Source organism: Ruditapes philippinarum, unplaced genomic scaffold (assembly GCF_026571515.1).
Source record: "Ruditapes philippinarum isolate M1 unplaced genomic scaffold, ASM2657151v2 ctg4697_1_1_1_1, whole genome shotgun sequence".
Lineage (NCBI taxonomy): Eukaryota > Metazoa > Mollusca > Bivalvia > Venerida > Veneridae > Ruditapes > Ruditapes philippinarum.
Window position 1 is genome coordinate 52,991 of NW_026857280.1, and position 24,054 is coordinate 77,044.

Here is a 24,054-nt window from a genome sequence, read left to right on the forward strand (position 1 = left end):
TTTGTGACTTTCACAGCAACACTATTCTCATGGAGTCACAAAATGTCAGCCTCCATGATTTTTTAAAATCAAATTGGGTTTCTTTTCACTTTTGATGCTGTTTGATAAATAATAATCCTTTAAATTGACTTTGGGTACAAAAATTTACATTCTTGTTCATTCAAATACAGGAAGTACATATTTCAGAACAGAAGTAAGATACAATATTACTTATCGTCATGTGTTTTCGCGATATTAATTTCATCACAAAATGTCAAATTACAAATTTCAGCTATTTAAGAGTTTCTGTTCTGTCGATTTAAGTTTTAACATATCAGTTTTGTTACTTAAAAGGCTTTAATTTGCTTTGTAAAACCTTGTTAAACCAATGGCGTGGAGTAAATTTTATTATAAGTTTTATTTGTTCAGCATACTATAGACTTTACATGTAGTGCAACCTTACTTGAATTTACTGACAGCTTACAAAGTTATACAGTTTTGCTAGTGCTACCTACATGTAAGTCCCAACTTATCAAAGAGACATCAAGATTGTTTTGAATGGGCAATGTTTTTTTCCAACACCAACCATGAACTACTTTTTTCTACACGGACACTGTCCAATTAGCAGTTGGTGGGAGTGGTAACTAGCAATGAAAGGAAAAAAATGGTCCACTTTACCTGATAAATATCTGTTTTTTTAAACAAATTCCCAAGATTTCATTTTCCAATAAAGAATAAAAACACATGATCCCACTTAATTTCTCTCTCAATTATAATCAAGTTTTAAATCCATCATCTTTATTCTTTAATAGTAACTGGTACATATGTAAACATTACCCTTCTAAATTTCCGATCTCAATTCTCTGCACCTCGTGACCTACAAATTGACTGGGGAACAGCTACACATATTTGATTTATCAATCTTTCTCATTTGAATTGTTCAGTGAAAGATAAATTTTACAGTCTATATATTGTCTCTAGATAGTATTTGCCTATCTCTTGAGATAATTCATTTCAGTTATCACACAATTGATTTTTTTTTAAATAATGTCTTAACCCATTACCCCATGAGCATTCTGTGAAAAATGGCTGTTTTCATTGAAATGTCTCCCGTTACAAGTTCAAGTTGCTATAAAACTGCTTCAATACTAATCAAACTTGGCACAAATGTTGACTGGACCATTGCCTTTCTAACAACATGCTCAGTCTTAAATTTCCTGTTACCATGGCAACTAGGGGACATCTCAAAATTGCCAAAAATCACTATTTTGCGTTGATTTTTTCCATCAAAATTGATTTCAAAGTGCTGCCACTTCTAAATGGATTGAGATAGAGTCAAAGGCTTTTCAGCATTGGTTACACGTAACTGTCGTTACCTTATGATTGACCTGGGGTCATTTTTAGCCTCTCACAAGTCCAAAATTTTCTTGGCATTGAGGGGACTCCGCCCCACTTCAAACCCCCCAAACAGAAGGGGGCACATCCCCCTTCTGGCAACCCCCTGATGTATCTTTTGGATGGGGGACGGTGCCGAAAAAGTGGTCAATTTTTTAAACAACATTTCTCAAACAAAAACAAGTGTTTGAAGGCCTAAATAAGGTAATTTTTCACCATTTGAGAAAGCAAAAAATGGGGGGGGTGGGGTGGAAAAGGCGTAGAAAGGCGTATATATCTGGTAATGGGTTAATGGTTAATATGTCCAGGGAAAAAATAGTTTACAATAAAAATTTAAAATAAATTGCTGGTAATTGTGTTTAGAGAGCCGCCATTGAATAAATTTTTGATTGAGATATGTAACAAAATATAATTATATTTTATTGATTTTTTGAAGAACTAACAGATGTTTTCTGATTTTAAATTGATTCAAACTAGCAACAGTGTTGCTGATAAATTTCCGTGTGTAAAAATAACAGTTAAAATTACATGTAGGCTTAATGCATTGACAGATGAAAAAAACAGTAAGTTAAATGGGTCAAACCATTCACGCTTAATTAAGCTTCTTGTTACAGTACCTATGATGCCGAAAGCTGTTTTCGATTAAGTTATAAGCTTGCTTGTTATATACAATACGCTCGTGCATGTCCACCCACTTAGCATTTATTTTGATTGTTTTCTAGGGACAGCTTGTTCCGATTCTCAGTCAAGGCTAAATTAGTCTGTAAGTGACTAACAGTTGATCATTTATTGATATTCATTGAGTCTTGTGGTAATTTGTTCCTCACTATTGATTTATAAATCATGTTGATGTGGATCACTAGTTGTAGTTGGTCACTTTGAGAGAATAGATATGAATAGATATGACCCAAACATGTTTAAATTTGAAATGCATTCATATTAATAAAATCATATAATACAATATAAAATTTATGATTCTTTTTTTTTAAAGCTCACCAGAACAGAAGGTTCAGGGTGAGCTTAGTTAGTATCAAAGGGAGATGCTCCGGTGTCTGTTGTCATGCGTTAACACAATCGTCTTCTTCTCTGAAGCTGGTGGGCAGATTTACTTCAAAATTGGTCTGTAGCATCATTGTCATGACAGTCACACTTGAATTTGCTCATGCCATTTCAATTGGCCCCTTTTAGGGGTCAACAGAGCTAAAAATAGAAAAACCTTTAAACATCTTTTACTATAGAACTAATTGATGGATGATCACCAATTTTTGTTTGTAGCATTCTTGGGTAGTCTTTTATCAAGTTTGCTCATATGAATTTGATTGGCCCTTTTTAGGGGTCTCTAGGGCTAAAAATAGAAATACCTTTAAACATCTTCTACAGAACTAATGGATGGATGATCACCAAACTTTGTCTGTTGCATCCTTAGGTAGTCTTTTATCAAGTTTGCTCATATTAATTTGATTCGCCCCATTTTAACTAAAGCTTAAATGCGCTGGTCATGTCATTTCTTCAAAGTATTCTTTAAACATTCTATGCTCAAATCAAATATTAGAAAATATTGACAATGGATAATTTCCAACACTGAAAAGCAGTTGTTTCTGGTGAGTGACTCAGGGCCATTATGGCCCTCTTGTCTTTTTTTACAATCACAGAACATTATGAGACCAGCTCAGATTTGAACAAAGTTATTTTTATACATGAAATTAAAAATGATAAAAGCGAAATTAAAATATATTAATTGAATGATATTCTACCAGAGGCTGAGAGCTGTCTGCAAACTCTCATCCCTTAAATCAGTTGATATATTTATTTAGAAAATTAGTCAGATAATTCAATTTACATTTGAAATTAATCTTTTTTATTTATCATAGATTTATTTCTGTATTTCAGGGAAAAAAAGGAAGTTTTAAAGTTAAATATGAGTGCAAATAAAACCCAATTAAGTCAACATAGAAAAAAGAAATATGTGTTTAAAGAACGAGAATCACCATTTCCTGTACCAATAGCATCTATAACAAGAGAGGATCCAAACCAGAACTACTGGTTCCATTACACTGGGCAAATACAAGGAGACTATGTGATCGTCACTCACTCTGGTGATATTTCATATCTTCAGAGAATGGTAAGTAGTGCTTATACAGGGAAGTCAAAGGCTTTGGCTTGCCCAGCTATAGACTACACTTGTATATTTAAAAGAAAATCAAATAGAATACAATTAAAGAATATAATTATAGAATTCTATACCTATCAATGAAATTTTCAGTGTCAGTTCTAGTCAGGCGCTGCCATTTTCAATGTAATTCAATGATAATAGGCAGAGTATTCTAATAGCGAACAATCACAACTTTTCAGATTAATAATAATCATCCAGCATTCCAAGTGAAAATGGAAGCAGTGCATAAAATACAGAATGACACCTTTAAAACGAAAAAATGAACTATTTTTTTAACTAACTTCCCTGTTCTAAGCTTTGCCAAATTTCATATTAGTAAACCAGTAGAAGGACTGGGTATTGCAAAGAACAATCATATTGCAATATTTATAGACATATTGCGATACATTGTGATATACATGTATTGTGAACTATCTAAAATGCTTGAAAATCAAGGGTAAGACCTACAGATCCTTGACTTAATAGATTATAGCGTAATATATCCAAATTAATTGTACACAAAAAGTTCTTCATATGAAAAAATTGGCGTGATTGTGCTAAAAGCAATATTGTAAATGAAGGATTATGAAACTGTATGCAAATGCCATTTGAAGTTAAACTTGACAAACTCGTTTTTACTTCAATATAATTTTATGTTTTTTATTAAAACTTCATAGTTACCTCCAATATATTGCGATATCTGAAAACATTTTGAATATATTGCCAGATAAATATTGTGATATGGAATATGTTGCATTATATTGCTTTAATGCTTACCCCTTACCAGTAGTAAATACACATACATGTATATTGTGTATCAAATTTCCTAATAGTGTTAATACTTGTTCTAGAAAATTTTAAGCAATTGCTTTAAAATAACATCATTCATTCACTACTATAAGACAAGTGTGCTAAAAGACAATATTTGATTTGGTAATTTTCATTGGAACCATATTTAATACATGTATTTAATAAGGACTTTTGTCCCTCATAAATAGTTATCACACATAAATTAAAGCCTTCTTGAGTTGAATTTAGTGTTGTTTTTTTCCCAATTGCGAAGCAAATATTCACAATTTTCAATTTGTGATAATGTTGTTGAAATAATATCAAATTTCTTTGAAAAGATCAATTTATAAAACATTGCTTTATAGTATAGCTTTAGAAATATAATTTTGTATGTACAGGGCTTTTTTGGGAAAGGTTTGACGTCTAGAGGAGCACCTTCAACACATAGAGATCTGCCTTATGTACATTTACCATCAACAACAGATGGTGAACCTGATGTTGTTCATGTCATGAGAAGAAGAATGTAAGTTTCATTGTTTTTTATAAGCATTCGAAACAGATTGTTAGCTGCTTCTGAACCCTCCATAAGAGAGTGTTAACTTTTTTGTTGAACTCCATTTTTGTGGGCCTTCATTTTTTGTTGGCTTTCTTGAGTGAGAGATAACTTCCTGTGTGGATCTCCATGATTATTTTGTAATTTCTTTATAGGTTAAGTTACATGGTCATCAATGGCTGATTTGTTAAGTTTTTCGTCAGTCTCCATTTCATTGAGTTGAGTTTCTTTTTTTCCATTTTTCTTTGTGGGTACCAGTATTGCCAAAAGTTTAAGTTCCATACTTCTCACTGCTTTAAATTTTAATTTGATATTTTAATTTATTCATCTGAGCAACCTGTTTATTTACAAAGTAAAAAGGCTGGTGGTTCTACCCAGATGTTTGCATATACCCAAAATAATTCATGGAGTGGCTCAATGAATACAATGTGAAATTTGCCAAATGACTATAACAAAGTTCATATTATGTAAATCTGTGACCAACAAAAATAAACATAATTACATAAACTTTTTAATTTTAAGATGAAACATCCTGTTAGTTTTACATGTTAATATTTTTTTCCCTATTTGTATTGTAACAGGTATTTGAAACACATGAAGTGGAAAAAGTCACAAGATATAAGACTGGGTAATCAGGGTGAAGGTGATGCAGATAATGTGATAGATGATGCATTGGAAGATGAGGAGTTTGACAGTGATGTAGACTACACACAGACAGGTAAAACTAACATACAAACTTTAGCATACTGTGTGTTTTAAACTAAAGAAGTAAACGCTTATTTGAAACACAAACGACTGTAAAATGTAATCTTTTTTTTTTTATATATTAAAAATACATTGTTATCAGGGCATTTGATTCTAAAACCACTTCAAGTGTATAAAGCTATTTATTATACTTAAAAATGAATTATTGAGAAATATAAATAAAAAATGAAATAAAATGCATATTTTCATTTTCAGTATTTTAATTGTAAATATTTATTTTTCACTGCAGTGAAACATATTTTCCATATTTTCATTGGTGCATTGCTAGACTACTTTCTTCTTTATTCAGCCAATATACAAAATTTAAGGGGAAGTAGGAATAGGTGGTGCAACTTCCAGATGCAATTAAAACAATGCGCTAAAATAGGCATTGATAGAAAAACATTTAAACAACATAAAAATCAGCATTTCGTCATGACAAATCATATTATAACATCCTTTGGCAACAAGCTAAATTATGGCATCAATATTTGCTGTACATATTTGATTAAATTAATCAAACAAAGTACATAAACCCTTTCACTGCCAAAGGGACGGCATATGCCATTCCTATTGTTTTCGGCGTATTTGCCATATGGACGGCTTTTGCCATTTCTATAATAATAGATAATAATTATAACGATAATAATTATAATGATAATAATAATAATAAATATGTATAGATAATTATACCACCAACAATAATTATTGTTATACTAGCAGATTTGGAAACATATTTAATTATTATAATACTAATAACAAATAATAATAATCATATTAATTAATAATATAGTAATTTCTTAGAAAACCTTCTGGCAAATTGGTGATCAATAAAACATTAACCCTCTGGCAGCGAAAGGGTAAATTTAACATGTTAATGAAATGTATATGTAATAAAAATATTTTCAATAGTTATATATTTTCATTGTAGGAAATGAGCATGATTGCCTCGATTCATGTATGCCACAGTCTAACCCAGGGTGTACTTTAAACACTAATTCTGTGATTGAAAATATGCCTTTAAACACCACTAATGCCACCAGTGTTGCTGAGCAACAGAGTTTAACCAATAGAAACACTTCAACTTGGTCATGGAATGAAGAATGTTCAAAACAGGAAGTCAAAGGTGAATCATGGGAAAATGAAACTGCCAATGAAAATGCAGGTGCTGATTCATGGGATAACATGGAGGCAGACGAAGACTTTTGGGCAACTGAAGAAAAAACAAGTGAAAACAACAAAAGCCAAGAAAACATAAGTGAAACGGTATTAAAAAATTATGATAATAGTGACATTCAAGTAACTGACAAGAAAAGAATACAGGATAATGATTTGTTTCACATTCCAAATAAGAAAATGAAATTTTCCAAGGATAGCGCCACACTTGGAAATGCTGATGTTATAACTAATACTTCAAAATGTAAGTTTGCTGAACCAGATTTGAACAATGGACAAAATAATAAACAACATACAGACAAGTGTAATAGTGAGATAAATGAACTGGGCACTACACAAGAAGATAAGGTGTTTGTTAAACATGATCAGGGCATAAAGGGAATTAAAGAAAGAACTAAATCTGAAGTAGACACAGAGGAAACAAAATGCAATGTTGAAATGGAAATAAGTAATGGTATTGAGAAACCAGACTGTTGTGATAGTGGTGATAAGTTAAATGATTCACATACTGACAATAGAGAAGTAGAAGCCATTCAACCAGAACCATTACCAGTACATCCCTATTGTAGAGATGATGATGATGATAATGGTGATGATAATGGGGACTTGGAAGATGATGAAAATGATAAGACTGCAGTCACCGAATATCTTGTCATAGATGACTCAGACGTTGATGACAGTACCTATGTTGTGCAAAGGAAGGAAAAATACACCTGGTTACCTGTCAAAAAGAAAGAAATATTTAATTTCAATGAACCATTGTTGTTAAGCCTTGAAGAGGTAGAAATAGGTTTGATTTCATCTTTTTGCAATATAGCAATTATTTTTGTCTGTACTGAGAGCTTTTCAAAGGATTGATGATAGATTGTGAGCTTTTATCAGATTATATTTACAAATATAACCTGAACTGAAAACAAATACTTATTAATGATAAATGATTTCCAAGTTTATTTGTATTTACTGTACATCTGCAAAATATATATATGTACTGTTTAGATGTAATTTCTGCCTCTCAAAAAGTGCTGTGAATTTTACACCATGCATATATAATATTATGCATACTAAAAGGATTTGAATAATGAAAAATTATGAAGTAACAAACACATTTTGTTAAGTTTTGAAAAAAATCACAGATAGTGAGACCAGTGTTGCAGAAGGTGTTGGCAAGTTTATATTGATGATAATTTTGAGAGAGATCTATTATACCACTATCAGTTAAAGAGTTTTAGAGATTTGTTTTATGAAAGAAGTCTTGAGAAATGTAAATATACACTAAGTGATTTATTCAGTAATATGGTTTACTCACTGCAATGGGTCCATGGCTGTGTGGGTAAGGTTGTTGACTTAAAACCACTCTCCCTTTAGCGCTGTGGGTTTGAATTATGTATTTCATGTGAGGTAGCTATCTAGCTAACTTATGGAATGTTGGTGATTCTACTCAGGTGCCCATTTGTGCCTTACGTCTTTCTCTACCAGTAAAGCTGGAAAGTCGCCATATGACCTATACTGTTTTGATGCGACAAAAAAAACTTACTGCAATACCTAAAGACTAATTATATTTAGTTGATACACTTTGATAAGCGTTTAATTTTCTAGAAAATTCACATTTATTTTGAGAATTGGTTGTAGATCCCTTTCATAAGACCAATAGTTATCTGCATGACCCTTGTTTTAAAACCAAACTGACAGAAAAGTCATTTGTCCTAATCATGTGACCTTATGTGTTTTAACTTTATTTCAGGCCTATTTTCTAACATATGGACTCGGCTGTCTTACTGTTCAAGATGAGAATCGTACCAACCTTTCATTAACTGATCTCTGGTGTAGATTTTGTCACAAGAAGCAGTTTCTTCCACGTTATGTAGCATATCATTACTTCAGGAGTAAAGGATGGGTGCCGAAACCTTCTATCTTGTTTGGTACAGACTTTCGTAAGTATTTATATATATTTGATTGGATTGATCTAGAGTAAAAATTATATTTTTCTATATGACTATTATGCCCGATTGCTTATCATACTTGTTAACTGGCTAGTTGTCAAAAGGTTAATGAATTATACCCATACAATTGATATAAGATGATTTGGTATAATGTTCTCTCTGTATTTTGACATGTGGCATTAAGGTAATGCTTCCCCCCAAAAAATTTCTAACATGGGCATATATTGTAATAAATCAATCTTTTTCAGAAAGTTATTTTTCACAATCTTCAGTATTCAATAATTTTTTAGCTCACCTGTCACAAAGTGACAGGGTGAGCTTTTGTGATCGCTTTTCGTCCGGCGTCCGTCCGTCCGACGTCCGTCCGTCCGGCGTCCGTAAACTTTTACTTTAAATGACATCTCCTCATAAACCACTAGGCCAATTTCATCCAAACTTCACAGGAATGTTCCTTTGGTGGTCACCTTTAAAAATTGTTCAAAGAATTTAATTCCATGCAGAACTCTGGTTGCCATGGCAACCGAAAGAAAAAACTTTAAATATCTTCTTTTAAAAAACCCTAAGAGCTAGAGCTTAGATATTTGGCATGAAACATCTTCTAGTGAGTGTCTACCAAGTTTGTTCAAATAAAAGCCCTGGGGTCAAAATTGGCCCCGCCCCAGGGGGTCATTGATTTTCCCTATATGCATATAGTAAAAACTTAAAAAATCTTCTTTTAAAGAACCCAAAGAGCTAGAGCTAAGATATTTAGCATGAAATATGTTCTTATGAGTGTCTACCAAGTTTGTTCAAATAAAAGCCCTGGGGTCAAAATTGGCCCCGCCCCAGGGGGTCATTGATTTTCCCTATATGCATATAGTAAAAACTTAAAAAATCTTCTTTTAAAGAACTCAAAGAGCTAGAGCTAAGATATTTGGCATCAAACATGTTATAATAGGTGTCTACCAAGTTTGTTCAAATAAAAGCCCTGGGGTCAAAATTGGCCCCGCCCTGGGGGTCATTGATTTTCCTTATATGTGTATAGCAAAAACTTAAAAAATCTTCTTTGAAGAAACCCAAATAGCTAGAGTTAAGATATTAAGCATGAAGCATCTTCTAGTGAGTGTCTTCAAAGTTTGTTCAAATAAAAGACCTGGGGTCAAAATTGGCCCCGCCCCGGGGGTCATTGATTTTCCTTATATGTGTATAGCAAATACTTAAAATCTTCTTTGAAAAAACCCAAAAAAACTAGAGTTTAGATATTAAGCATGAAACATCTTCTAGTAAGTGTCTACAAAGTTTGTTCAAATAAAAGCCCTGGGGTCAAAACTGGCCCCGCTCCAGGGGTGTCATTGTTTTTAACTATATGTGTATAGTAAACACTTAAAAAAATCTTCTTTAAAAAAGCCCAATGAGCTAGAGCTTAGATGTTTAAGATGAAACATCTTCTTATGGGTGTCTTCCAAGTTTGTTCAAATAAAAGCCCTGGGGTCAAAATTAGCCCTGCCCCAGGGGGTCATTGATTTTCCTTATATGCATATAGTAAAAACTTAAAAAATCTTCTTTTAAAGAGCTAGAGCTAAGATTTTTAGCATCAAACATGTTCTAATAGGTGTTTACCAAGTTTGTTCAAATAAAAGCCCTGGGGTCAAAATTGGCCCCTCCCCGGGGGTCATTGATTTTCCTTATATGTGTATAGCAAAAACTTAAAAAAAAATTCTTTGAAAAAAACCAAATAGCTAGAGTTTAGATATTAAGCATGAAACATCTTCTAGCAAGTGTCTTCAAAGTTTGTTCAAATAAAAGCCCTGGGGTCAAAACTGGCCCCGTCCCAGGGGTGTCATGTTTTTAACTAGATGTGTATTATAAGTAAAAACTTAAAATATCTTCTTTTAAAAAGCCCAATGAGCCTGAGCTTAGATGTTTAGCATGAAACATCTTCTTAATTGGCTATATACAGGTGAGCGACCTCAGGGCCATCATGGCCCTCTTGTTACTGTTTACAACTGGAATTAAGTACATAGCAATAAAGGATGAGTGATTGTAAATAATCCTATGCCCTAGATTTTGAAGAAAAAAAGTTCTGGAATAACCAGGTTTGTACGCTATTGGCTGATGTTAGAATTTTTTGGCGGGAAAGCATTACAGTTTGACTACCATTAAGTAGCATGCCTGCAGATTTGTTTTAATTTTCAATTTTTTGTGTAAACTTTAAAACAGTCCTAGTGACTTAATTTGTTGACAAGTGTCTGAATTATATGATTTAACATAGCCTTAGGCAATAAAAATCCATGAAAATAACCAAAATAATGTGAAAATATGCAAAAATTCTCTTTAACTGTAAATGCATGAGCAGAATTTTGCTGATAAAAGTAGAAATGTATGGCCTCTTTTACGTTCAAAATTTCACCTGCGTAGTGAATATTTATACATTTCTTATACTTAAAACCTGACAAGAGTAAAACTCAAAACTTACAGACTGCCTTGTTGCTTTAAAATCATCAACATTGGAAATTATTAACACAAATTTTATAATTATTTCAGTTGTGTATAAAGTTGGTCCTGAATTTTACCATGCCTCGTATTCTGTGATAGTGAAGACTGTATATGACGGTAAGCTTATTATTATTTCATTGGTGTTCATGTCATGTTAAGGCTTTAACGCCAGAATTATGCGTTTGATCACTTCTGGGGGGGGGGGGGGGGGGGGGTGGAATTTGGCAGGGGTCACTGTTATGATTCTTCATATGATACCAGTGAAGGTTAGCTTCAGGAAGCAGTTTGAAAAGTTTTGAAAAAAAAAAACCCTGGTTACATACAAAATTTAGAGAGGCGAAGAATAACTAATACTGTGGTTTCTTAATTATGTGACAAAGGACATTTTGTTGGATTACTGTCCTGTTACAATTTCTGACAGGATACTTATTTAGCCCTATGTTCTTTTGTGTTTTGATAATTCTTTCAGTTACAGTAATGGCTGGGTATTTTGCATGGCAGTAAAATTCCACTTTGTTTACATTTTGCTACACATTATATCACACTCAGTGCTACTCCTTCTTCTTATTATAAACATTGAATATGCTTTAAATTCATTATTCAATCATTACTTAAAGGCACATTTTGCCTAACAAAACAAATAAGTTTTTCCTTCTTTAAAAAGAGAAAACATGAGTTTTGTTGTTTAAATGATGGTTTATGAGCATGATAAATGTTTTTTTGCATGAAGAAAGTAGCACTGAATGTGACATAATTTGTCATAAAAGTAGCAAAATTGTAAACAAAGCAGTATTTTCACTTCCATAAATACTGAATCACTTAATATGTACTATATTCCAAAAGGCGAAATGGGCAGAAGATGGTTTTGGTCATAAGCCAATGAGTAATCTTTGACAATTGATAACAGGACATTAAAAATTATAAGTGTTTTAGAAATAAAAATAAATGCTTTTCTGAGGCATAATGGGCCTTTAACAGACGTTTGCAGCTTATATAGAAGAATAAAGTCATTAATTAGTGTGGTATAATGTGTCTTCAACACTTTTAGATAGTCGGGGTATGAAATAGATATCACGATACAATTAACATACATGTATAATTGATTTATAAACAGTTGTTTATATATGATTTCTATTTTGTTTATTGGTATAGGTACATTTGAAGAAGTTGAAGATTACAACAATGGTAGGGTTACTTGGACCAGTTTCTTTGGTATTAACAGGGTCACTGAGCAAGTTGCCAAGGTAACACATTTTTAGTTTGACTATACGAAGTATATCGAGAGCTGTCCTACTCGCCTAGGTGTCCGCGTCCAGATTTCAGATTAAAGTTTTGGTGCAGTAAAGTATTTTTATATAATTTTGTCATTTCTTAAGGTATCATTTTCAAACTTCAAATATATGTTCCTTAGCATCAACCACATCTTATGTGACAAGGTTCATAACTCTAGCACCAATATTTTCAGATTTATCTCCCCTTGAACTTAGAATTTTCCTTAAATTTTTTTTTTACTGTTACTTCTTTATTTCTTAAGGGATCAACCTCATACTTCGAATATATGAACCTAATCATCATCCCCATCCTATGTGACAAGGTTCATAACTCTAGCACCAATATTGCAAGACTTATCTCCCCTTGAACTTAGAATTTTCCTTAAAAATTTATTATTTTTTACTGTAACTTATTTATTTATAAAGGGATTAAATTCATACTTCAAATATATGTACCTTATCATCATCCACATCTTTTGTGACAAGGTTCATAACTCAAGCACCAATATTGCAAGACTTATCTCCCCTTGAACTTAGAATTTTCCTTAAAAATATTATTTTTTACTGTAACTTATTTATTTATAAAGGGATTAAATTCATACTTCAAATATATGTACCTTATCATCATCCACATCTTTTGTGACAAGGTTCATAACTCTAGCACCAATATTGCAAGACTTATCTGCCCATAAACTTAGATTATTTTACTAGAAAAATGTTATTTTTTACTACAACTTTTTTAGTTTTAAAGGTATCTACCTCAAACTTCAAATACTTATTCCTTATCATCAATTACATTTTATGTGACAATGTTCATAACTCAGCAATATTTACAGATTTATCTCTCTTTGAACTTAGGATTTTCTTTCAGAAATATTATAACTTCTTTACTTTTTAAGGTATCTACTTCAAACTTCAAATATATATTTCTTATTATTACACACATGTTGTGTGACAAGGTTCATAACTCTAGCGTGACTATTTCTAGAATTGTTCCCCTTGATCTTGGAATTAATGTTAACAAATGTTACTTTTTTACTATAACTTTATACATAATTATACATAATTGATTTTTCTTCATAGTTTTATCCTCCTTACTGCGTCCAGTATTTTATTAGTCGAGCTTCGCTGTCTCCTGTGACAGCTCTTGTTATCTTTAGTGTTGTCTTAACAGTTTTATTTACTGTTCTGATTTACAAATGATCTGGATAATAATTCTTAAGTTCAGTTTTGCTTCAGAGCAATCTTTTCTGTGTTTTATTTTGTTATTTATATATTTCTTTTTTATTTGGTTGGGTTTTAAGTGACACTGACATAGTTAAGGTCATATGGCAACTTTTCAGCTTTACTGATGGGGGTAGACTTTTGGTACCCCTTTGTACATAATTTCAGGCACAAAAAGGCACCTGAGTAGAACCACCATCATTCAGTTAGCTAGCTTGATAGCTTTCTTACATAAAAAATCCAAAGTTCATGTCGTGCTTTGTGTTGACAGCTGTAAGAGGCTATTAGTTTTAAGTCAGTGACTAATACCAGTCAGTCATGGATGGCCCTCATGTGAGTGACTGTAACCGCTCAGTCATGGGGGACTGTCATGTTATTTTTCTTCAGGAAATAAAAGTTGAGCTTTTCCTCAGAGTTTTTTTATTTCTCTAGTAGGTAACTTTAGTTGAGTATTATGCCTGTTTCCTTTTTAGCTCACCTGTCACAAAGTGACAGGGTGAGCTTTTGTGATCGCTTTTCGTCCGGCGTCCGGCGTCCGTCTGTCCGTAAACTTTTACTTTAAATGACATCTCCTCATAAACCACTAAGCCAATTTCATCCAAACTTCACAGGAATGTTCCTTTGGTGGTCACCTTTAAAAATTGTTCAAAGAATTTAATTCCATGCAGAACTCTGGTTGCCATGGCAACCGAAAGAAAAAACTTTAAATATCTTCTTTTAAAAAACCCTAAGAGCTAGAGCTTAGATATTTGGCATGAAACATCTTCTAGTGAGTGTCTACCAAGTTTGTTCAAATAAAAGCCCTGGGGTCAAAATTGGCCCCGCCCCAGGGGGCCATTGATTTTCCCTATATGCATATAGAAAAAACTTAAAAATTCTTCTTTTAACTCATTCGACCCGTACGCCGAGTATAGTCGTCGTCTTTATCTGTTAGCGTGTACCGCGCGCCGAGTATAGTCGTCGTATAAAATTTATCGGCTATCCCGCATGACGAGAGTAGTCGTCGCGTATTGAACTACTACTGTATACCGCGTGACGAGTTATGTCGGCGCATTTCATTGGTTGTTTCGACGGGTTATATTTAGATTTGAGGTATTTTGACCAATCAGAAAACGCGTTATATGTATAGTATAAAGGTTTACCTATACGAAAGTGAAAATTTTATCGAAATATCTCTATCTGAAAAAAAGTTATATTGCGTTAAATAAATGGAAAATCGGAAGAATTTATTTGACATTATGTTTGATACGGACACGGAAAATGGCGCAAATTCAGATTGTGACATTAGTCTCGATAGTGAAAGTGAGATAGAATCAATCTGATAGATCGAGTGACAGTCAAAGTGAAAATAATAGTGCGTACGAAAATGTGAAATATTCTCAGTGGAAGACAAACGATCGGTCAGAATTGCCTAAGAGACATTCGCAGGCCCAAATCCAGATCTTGATTCGGATTCAAATGAATTTGATTTCTTTGAACTGTTCTTTTCTGTGTTTCTGATTGAGCTACTTTGTAGACAGTAATTTTGATTTTGTTTACAAAAATATTTAGTCTAACTGATGACCTTTTTTTCATTCCTTTTTATCAAGAAAAGTAACATAATTGAAAGCGCTAGAAAATAAGAGTAACTGTTCTAATGTAAGAAATACAAAAATGTAAATACCTTACAGTTTTTGTATTTATTTTGTAATTATTTTTAAATTATTATATATATAATTTTTATAATTATTAGATCTACTGGTCGGAGACCATCAACCGGACACTTTTGGAACTTTTTTCTGTACAAATTTCATAATTTTTATGCCCCCACAATGTGGGAGCATATAGTGTTGCACTTGTCCGTCCGTCCGTCCGTCCGTCCGTCAGTCCGTCAATACGTCAGTCCGTCCGTCCGTACGTCCCGAAATCTTGTGAACGCAACTCCTCTAAAACCGGATGGCAGATTTTGCTTAAACTTACAGGGATGAACAACCTTAATGTGTAGATGGTAGTAAAGGAAGGAATTTTCGCTGTGACCAAATTTAACAGAATTATGGCCCTTTGTTGATTTTTTTCCTAGATACTATGTAGAAATTTTGTGAACGCAACTCCTCTTAAACCGGATGGCAGATTTTGCTTAAACTTACAGGGATGAACAACCTTAATGTGTAGATGGTAGTAAAGGAAGGAATTTTTGCTGCGACCAAATTTAACAGAATTATGGCCCTTTGTTGATTTTTTCACTATATACTATGTAGAAATTTTGTGAACGCAACTCCTCTTAAACCGGATGGCAGATTTTGCTTAAACTTACAGGGATGAACAACCTTAAGGTGTAGATGGTAGTAAAGGAAGGAATTTTCGCTGCGACCAAATTTTACAGAATTATGGCCCTTTGTTGATTTTTTCACTATATACTATGTAGAAATTTTGTGAACGCAACTCCTCTTAAACCGGATGGCAGATTTTGCTTAAACTTCCAGGGATTAACAACCTTAATGTGTAGATTGTAGTAATGGAAGGAATTTTTGCTGCGACCAAATTTAACAGAATTATGGCCCTTTGTTGATTTTTAGTTTTCAACTTGTGGCACATGTAGTCCAAAAAATATTTGACCTAGAGTCATAAGATTGACAGAACTGTGGCGTGTGGGGGCATCCGTGTCCTATGGACACATTTCTAGTTAACCTAGAGACCACAAAATTTGACACAGTTCAGCTAGGTTCTTCTCCTAGCTAACAAACTAGTTTGTTTATTTCTGATTGTATTGACACTTATATCTGAGGCTCGACAAGGAGGGTATCAAAATAACCTAAATTGTCTACATTACAGTACCATGTGGCCGGACAGATATGTACATGATGTGATTTAATTCAGATAAAAGTTTGGGTGTTTTGATTTTATATTTGTAACATGATATACAATATGTCAGCAACAAATTCTGAAGTTTTGGATATTCTATTATTCACTCTGCAAATGATTATAGCTGGTATATGAGGTCAGGCATTGCTTTTTTGACCCCCGAATTTCAACGTCAACATTCTTGAAATAGACATTAAAATATTACCATTTACGGAGGTTGAAATAAACTTATTTACTTAATTTTAAAAGAAACATGCACTTATTGTTGATAAAAAAGTGACTGACAAGTTCACCGAACAAAGAAAATACTAAATTAAGCATTTTCGGGGCCGTCCGGGTTTGGTGGTTGTCCGGTTTTGGTGGTCCCCAACCAGTATATATAATTTTGAAATTATCTAAAATTAATCCACACATATAACAATTTTCATTCATATTTCATATATGGATTATTTTTTCCGGCTAATATTTTCTTACTTTTAGACACAGTAGTAAAGATAAATTATTTATTGTTTTCTTTGAAATTTTCTTTAAAAAAACAACAGGAAAATAAAAGTTTTTTTTTAATGAATATGAATTTCTGATGTATATACACCTCTGCACCATAAATGTTACATTTCTTGTCTGTTTTTATGAGCTCCATAACATAATACTTATATTTGCTCATTAGTCATTACTATACTTATTTATTTGCATAATGCTTCCAAAGTATTCATTTCTAATTTGTAAATTAGCAGTAAATTTCTCAATATATTTTTTTAAATTATTATATTATGGAGAAGAATGTTTTAATAGAAATTTATACAATAAATAAAGTTCTTTTATTACAAATAAACAGATTTTATGTTGAAAATCTTCTTTATTTTATTGATAATAAGTCAGTCCAACATGTTGCCATAGTGATGGAAGTTACACCAGTGATTAGGTAATTTTATTGCCAACACTTGTGTGTCATTTCAGCTTGATTGGATTAAAAATGAGATTGCCAGAGGCAAATTACATAATGCACCCCCTATTATATTATGACCTGTCAATAAAACAGTGCAATATCCCTCAGGGAGACAGTTTAGATAAAATCAATAAGGTACCTAGGAGTTGGCTTATCAGTTATCAGTAGGGTTTAAGTGGTAGACAGTGTACAGGGTTGAATGAGTTAAAGAACCCAAAGAGCTAGAGCTAAGATATTCAGCATGAAACATCTTCTAATGAGTGTGTACCAAGTTTGTTCAAATAAAAGCCCTGGGGTCAAAATTGGCCCCGCCCCAGGGGGTCATTGATTTTCCCTATATGCATATAGTAAAAACTTACAAAATCTTCTTTGAAAGAACTCAAAGAGCTAGAGCTAAGATATTCAGCATGAAACATCTTCTAATGGGTGTCTACCAAGTTTGTTCAAATAAAAGCCCTGGGGTCAAAATTGGCCCCGCCCCGGGGGTCATTGATTTTCCTTATATGTGTATAGCAAAAACTTAAATAATCTTCTTTGAAAAAACCCAAATAGCTAGAGTTTAGATATTAAGCATGAAACATCTTCTAGTGAGTGTCTACAAAGTTTGTTCAAATAAAAGCCCTGGGGTCAAAATTGGCCCCGCCCCGGGGGGTCTTGATTTTCCCTATATGCATATAGTAAAAACTTAAAAAATCTTCTTTGAAAAAACCTAAATAGCTAGAGTTTAGATATTCAGCATGAAACATCTTCTAGTGAGTGTCTACCAAGTTTGTTCAAATAAAATCCCTGGGGTCAAAATTGGCCCCGCCCCAGGGGATCATTTATTTTCCCTATATGCATATAGTAAAAACTTACAAAATCTTCTTTGAAAGAACTCAAAGAGCTAGAGCTAAGATATTCAGCATGAAACATCTTCTAATGGGTGTCTACCAAGTTTGTTCAAATAAAAGCCCTGGGGTCAAAATTGGCCCCGCCCCGGGGGTCATTGATTTTCCTTATATGTGTATAGCAAAAACTTAAATAATCTTCTTTGAAAAAACCCAAATAGCTAGAGTTTAGATATTAAGCATGAAACATCTTCTAGTGAGTGTCTACAAAGTTTGTTCAAATAAAAGCCCTGGGGTCAAAATTGGCCCCGCCCCGGGGGGTCTTGATTTTCCCTATATGCATATAGTAAAAACTTAAAAAATCTTCTTTGAAAAAACCTAAATAGCTAGAGTTTAGATATTAAGCATGAAACATCTTCTAGTAAACGTCTACAAAGTTTGTTCAAATAAAAGCCCTGGGGTCAAAACTGGCCCCGCCCCAGGGGTGTCATTGTTTTTAACTATATGTGTGTAGTTAAACCTTAAAAATCTTCTTTTAAAAAACCCAATGAGCTAGAGTTAGATGTTTAGCATGAAATATCTTCTTATGGATTTCTACAAAGTTTGTTCAAATAAAAGCCCTTGGGTGAAAATTGGCCCTGCTGGGGGGGGGGGGTGGAGGAAGCAGGGAGGAGGACGGGGGCTGGTGAGATCATTGTTTTCATTACATGTGTGTAGTAAAAACTTAACATTGTGAAACATCTTCTCATGATTGTCTTCCAAGTTTGTTCAAATAAAAGCCCTGGGGTTTCAAACTGGCCCGCTCCGGGGGCCTATATACAGGTGAGCGACCTCAGGGCCATCATGGCCCTCTTGTTTAATTTTCAAGCAAATATAAGGTCAACTTTAACAAAGAAAGTTTTCTTATTTTTTTTATTGAAACATTGATCAGCCTTGATAAAGGAAAATATACAACATGATAGTGTGATACAGTACTGATATTATAATGATTTTTACTATCTTTACTATTTCAGACTCTTGTTTATTGTTATGTTATTATGCCAAAAGACTTGAGTGAGGAACAAAAGAAATCTCCAGATTGTATAGCAAGATTTAAAGTCAGGGTATGTGTTGATTTATACTTAATGTATGTAGGTTAGAAATTATGACTCAGTATAATTTGTTTTCTAAGTGATATCTTACATTTGTAACCTTTTTTCCTTCAGTTTTCAATGATTTTACTTAAAGGAACTCCACTGAGGTTCATAAGCCTAAAAAATAAAATTTTAATTTCTCACACATCAACTAAAGCATCTAAATTAAAAATATATACAAAAAGATAATTAAGAAATTTACCCAGAAATACACTGAAAATCGTATGTTTGTGTTATGCTTAGTCCGATTTGAGTGAAAAGCGTTGCAATGCTTTTCAATTTTCGGTCATTTTTTACAATAAGAACAATTATTCTGGAAAAACAAAGCAAGTTAATGATCTGAAATTTTGCATGCAAATTGTTGGTAAAGACCTACATTATAATATATTATATCCATATTATGGAGTAATAATCTCACAAAGTTATTTCCAGTCCCGTCATGTCAAAAGACCTTGGTGGGATCTCTTTAAAGGCTTTAAAGCTATATCACGACCAATTCCCCAAAAGGATGTAACCTAGAAAGTCTCTGTTATTTAAAACACACAAGAATTGTATGTTAACAGAATAAAATGTTCCAGTAGATATATATAGCTTTATACACTTTCAAGGAGAAAACTTGGTTTTAGTTAAATCAACCATGGTGAATGCATTTTACAAAAGCCTTAAAGGCACATTATGCTTCAGAAATCCATAGTTTTATAATTCTTTAGAAAAACATGTTTTTGATAATGTTTTAATAATGGATTAAGAGCATGTTAGATATTCAGCAACGAAAGAAAAATGTGCTGAAGTTGAAAACCATAAAGTAATTTGTCTTAAAGGTGGCAAAATGTAAACAAGTTAGTATTTTGATTTCCATACAATATACTTATTCCTTGAATACTAGTACACCATTTGCAAACATAGTAAAATTAGCAAAAGATAATATATGTATATGACAAATGCGTATTCTTTTTGGTAACTGTGACAGGATAAACAAGATAGAAAGTTTTTATGAAATAGAATTTATAGCATTTTATACGACAAAATGGGTCTTTAAAGTTTGTATATGAACTGAACATACATTAGGACATTTTGAGATATTCAATAATTTATGTTATAGATAAATTTGTTTTGTGTTTTGCAGATTCATGCAAATTGATATATTATAAAGAACTTTTTATTAAATTTTTTTAGTTTAAAACAGTCTTACTTAGCGGTGACATTTATTTGTATTACCCTTGAAACTCTTGAACCCTCATTATGTTTTTTATGACATTATTGATATAGAGTTAGTTGATACATAGATATTTTTTTGCATTATTTATACAAAGATTTGATGCATTATTTATTTAAAGGCCCATAATGCTCTAGAAATGATTTTTATTTTACTTCTCAAAAACTTATTATGTTTGATGTCTTGTTATAAATTTCAAAAAGTTACTTATTGGCAAATTACTTGAAACATCTTTTGCTTCTGATGAGTTTTGGCATAAATACAATTATAGTCAGTTAGAATTTTGTACGGATTTCAAAATACTACTTTGTTTATATTTTACTTCTGTTATTTAACATTCAATGCCTTTTTATACGCCCGTTTGAAAAACGGGACGTATTATGGGAACGCCCCTGAGCGGGCGGCGGTCGGCGGGCGGGCGGGCGGGGGCGTCCAATTTTGTCCGGAGCATATCTCCTACATGTATGGAGGGATTTTAATGAAACTTCATATAAATGTTCACCACTATGAGGAGCAGTGTCGCGCACATGAACCAGGTCTCTAGGTCAAAGGTCAAGGTCACACGTAGAGCTCATTGAAAAATGCTTGTCCGGAGCAAAACTTCCACATGTATAGAGGGATTTCAATATTACTTGGCACAAATGTTCACCATTGTGAGGCGGAGTGTCGCGTGCAAGATTCAGGTCCTTGCGGCCAAGGTCAAGGTCACACATAGAGGTCAAAGTTCAGATAAAAATATGAAGATGTGTATATGGACCATTTAGTCATCATTTATTGAGGGATTGTAACACAAATGGTCATTATCAAGACTATGGCTGTGATACATATAATTTAGGTCAATATATACAAGGTCAAGGTCACTAAAGATGATGAAATATCCAGATTTTGTAAATAGAATTTAATCAAAGGGAGACAACAAAGTTATTACTTTGTTCATAATTGACTTACACAATTACTCCCCTTGATCTATTTTCACTTTCAATTCTTAAAAATAGAATTTAATCAAAGGGCATGAAATAATCCTCTTTCTGGACTTGAGTATGTTCTAAAGAATGTAACATTTATTTACACATGTTTCATTCATTGGTCAAGATTCTTAACTGTGATAACTATGGTGTTCTGTAGACTTGGTATTTGTTCATAAAGATCATACAGTAATTACCTTATCAAATGTAAATACTTTCTCATAGAAATTTAATTATATTTTAATTTTCAAGTAAATATCAGTTCAGCTCATTCAAAGATTAAGAATTGTAATGAAATGTATTTCCCTAGAATAAAATCTTAAATCAGAATTTTTTTTAGTTATTAAATTACATGTACTTTTATACGCCCGTTTAAAAAAAAAGATAAAAATATGAAGATGTGTATAGGGACGATTTAATCATCATTTATTGAGGGATTGTAACAACAAATGGTCATTATAATGACTACGGATGTGACACATGTACTTTAGGTCAATATATGCAAGGTCAAGGTCACTAAAGATGGTGAAATATCCAGATTTTGTCTGGAGCATATCTCCTACATGTATGGAAAGAATTTTTATAATACTTTATGGAAATGTTCACCACCATGATATGTATTGCTCCATGCATGATCCAGGTCTCCAGGTCAAAGGTCAAGGTCATACTTAGAGCTCATTGAAAAACGCTTGTCCGGAGCAAAAACTTCTACATTCATAGGGGGTTTTCAATATAACTTGGCACAAATGTTCACCATTGTGAGGCTGAGTGTTGCATGCAAAATTCAGATCCCTGCGACCAAAGTCAAGGTTACACATAGAGGTCAAAGTTCAGATAAAAATTTGAAGATGGTTATAGGGACCATTTAGTCATCATTTATTGATGGATTGTAGCACAAATGGTAACTATCATGACTACAGGTGTTACACATTTAATTTAGGTTAATATTTGCAAGGTCAAGGTCACTGGAGATGATTAAATATCCAGATGTTGTCCAGAGCATATTTTCTACATGCATGGAGGAATTTTAATGTTACTTTTATAGAATTGTTCACCACCATGAGACGTAGTGCCCTGCACATAAACCAAGTCTCTAGGTCAAAGGTGAAGGTCACAGTTAGAGCTCATAGAAAAACACTTGTCTGGAGCAAAACTTCTACATGCATAGAGGGATTTCAATATAATTTGGCACAAATGTTCATCATTGTGAGGCTGAGTGCCGTGCATAAAATTCAGGTCCCTGCGACCAAGGTCAAGGTCACACATTCTGTGCATATCTTCCCTATTGAATTGTTTTAAGGTTCATTTAACAACACAGTGCCAAGAATAAAAACTTGCTTGCTAGATAACACTTATCCATAATGCCCCCATCTCCATCTAAAGCTTTTTCGTAAACGGGCGTATTTTGTGACTATGGCACCCTTGTTCTCAGGTGGTAAGCATCAAACATGCTCTAAAACAATTGTTTAAATGTTTAAAAAAACAACATAATATTAATGTTGACCTTTCTAAAGAAGGAATTAAGCATAATGTGCCTTTTAAATATAAAAAGTGATGATTTTTTGCTATATTTCAGTTACAGACAGTACAAAGGTGGATCTCCTCTCAAGAAAGGGACAAGGAAAGAGTTATAGATGATCTACCAGACAGCTAGTGTGATTTGATTGTTTAAGTCTTAATAAATTTTTAAACATTTAATCTGACTTCATTTTTAGTTAGACTATACAAAGTATATGCAGAGCTGTCCTACTCGCTCCGGCATCCGCGTCCAGATTTCAGATTAAAGTTTTGGTGCAGTAAAATATTTTTCTTAAGGTATCAACTTCAAACTTCAAATATATTTTCCTTATCAACAACCACATCTTATGTGACAAGGTTCATAACTCTAGCACCAATATTTATTCAGATTTATCTCCCCTTGAATTTAGAATTTTCCTTAAAAATATTATTTTTTACTGTTACATCTTTATTTCTTAAGGGATCAACTTAATACTTCTTATATATGCACCTTATCATTAACCACATCTTATGTGACAAGGATTTATAACTCTAGTACCAATATATCAAGAATTATCTCCCCGTTAACTTTGATTTTTTTACCTGAAAAATTTTATTTTTGACAAGAACTTCTTTAGTTTTAAAGGTATCTACCTCAAACTTCAAATACTTATATCTTATCATCAACCAGATCTTATCTGACAAGGTTCTTGATCTTGAAGCAATTTTTTTAGATTTATCTCCCTTTGAACTTAGAAATTTCTTTAAGAAATATAATAACTTCTTTACTTTTTAAGGTATCTGCTTCAAACTTCAAATATATATTTCTTATCATTACACACATGTTGTGTTAAAAGGTCCATAACTCTAGTGTGACTATTTCCATAATCCCCCCCCCCCCTTGAACCTGGAATTTATGTTAACAGCAATA

At 32.9% G+C, this 24,054-nt stretch overlaps 2 protein-coding genes across 4 annotated transcripts in view; one reads left to right on the plus strand and one right to left on the minus strand.

The window, feature by feature from the left end:
- LOC132749262 (clavesin-2-like) overlaps positions 1–24,054 on the minus strand; it is a 40,572-nt gene that overhangs the window by 16,027 nt on the left and 491 nt on the right. The window contains exon 1 of one of the 2 annotated variants that reach the window (XM_060738986.1): positions 1–32. The exons of the other annotated variant lie outside the window; for it this stretch is intronic. The gene's annotated coding sequence lies outside the window, so the exon portion shown is untranslated. Of the gene's footprint in view, positions 33–24,054 lie in introns of those variants that run through there. 2 annotated transcript variants of the gene reach the window in all.
- Positions 22–23,324, plus strand: LOC132749261 (uncharacterized). 2 transcript variants are annotated; one of them, XM_060738981.1, is made up of 10 exons: positions 22–134; positions 3,265–3,496; positions 4,714–4,838; positions 5,450–5,586; positions 6,544–7,568; positions 8,530–8,719; positions 11,252–11,320; positions 12,356–12,447; positions 19,326–19,415; positions 23,203–23,324. In XM_060738981.1, exons 2-10 carry the CDS (start codon positions 3,293–3,295, stop codon positions 23,278–23,280), a joined length of 2,010 nt encoding a protein of 669 aa, XP_060594964.1. In that variant the 5' UTR covers positions 22–134; positions 3,265–3,292; the 3' UTR covers positions 23,281–23,324. The 2 variants fall into 2 exon arrangements, with proteins under 2 accessions (XP_060594964.1, XP_060594963.1); XM_060738980.1 differs by having other exon boundaries at positions 55–193.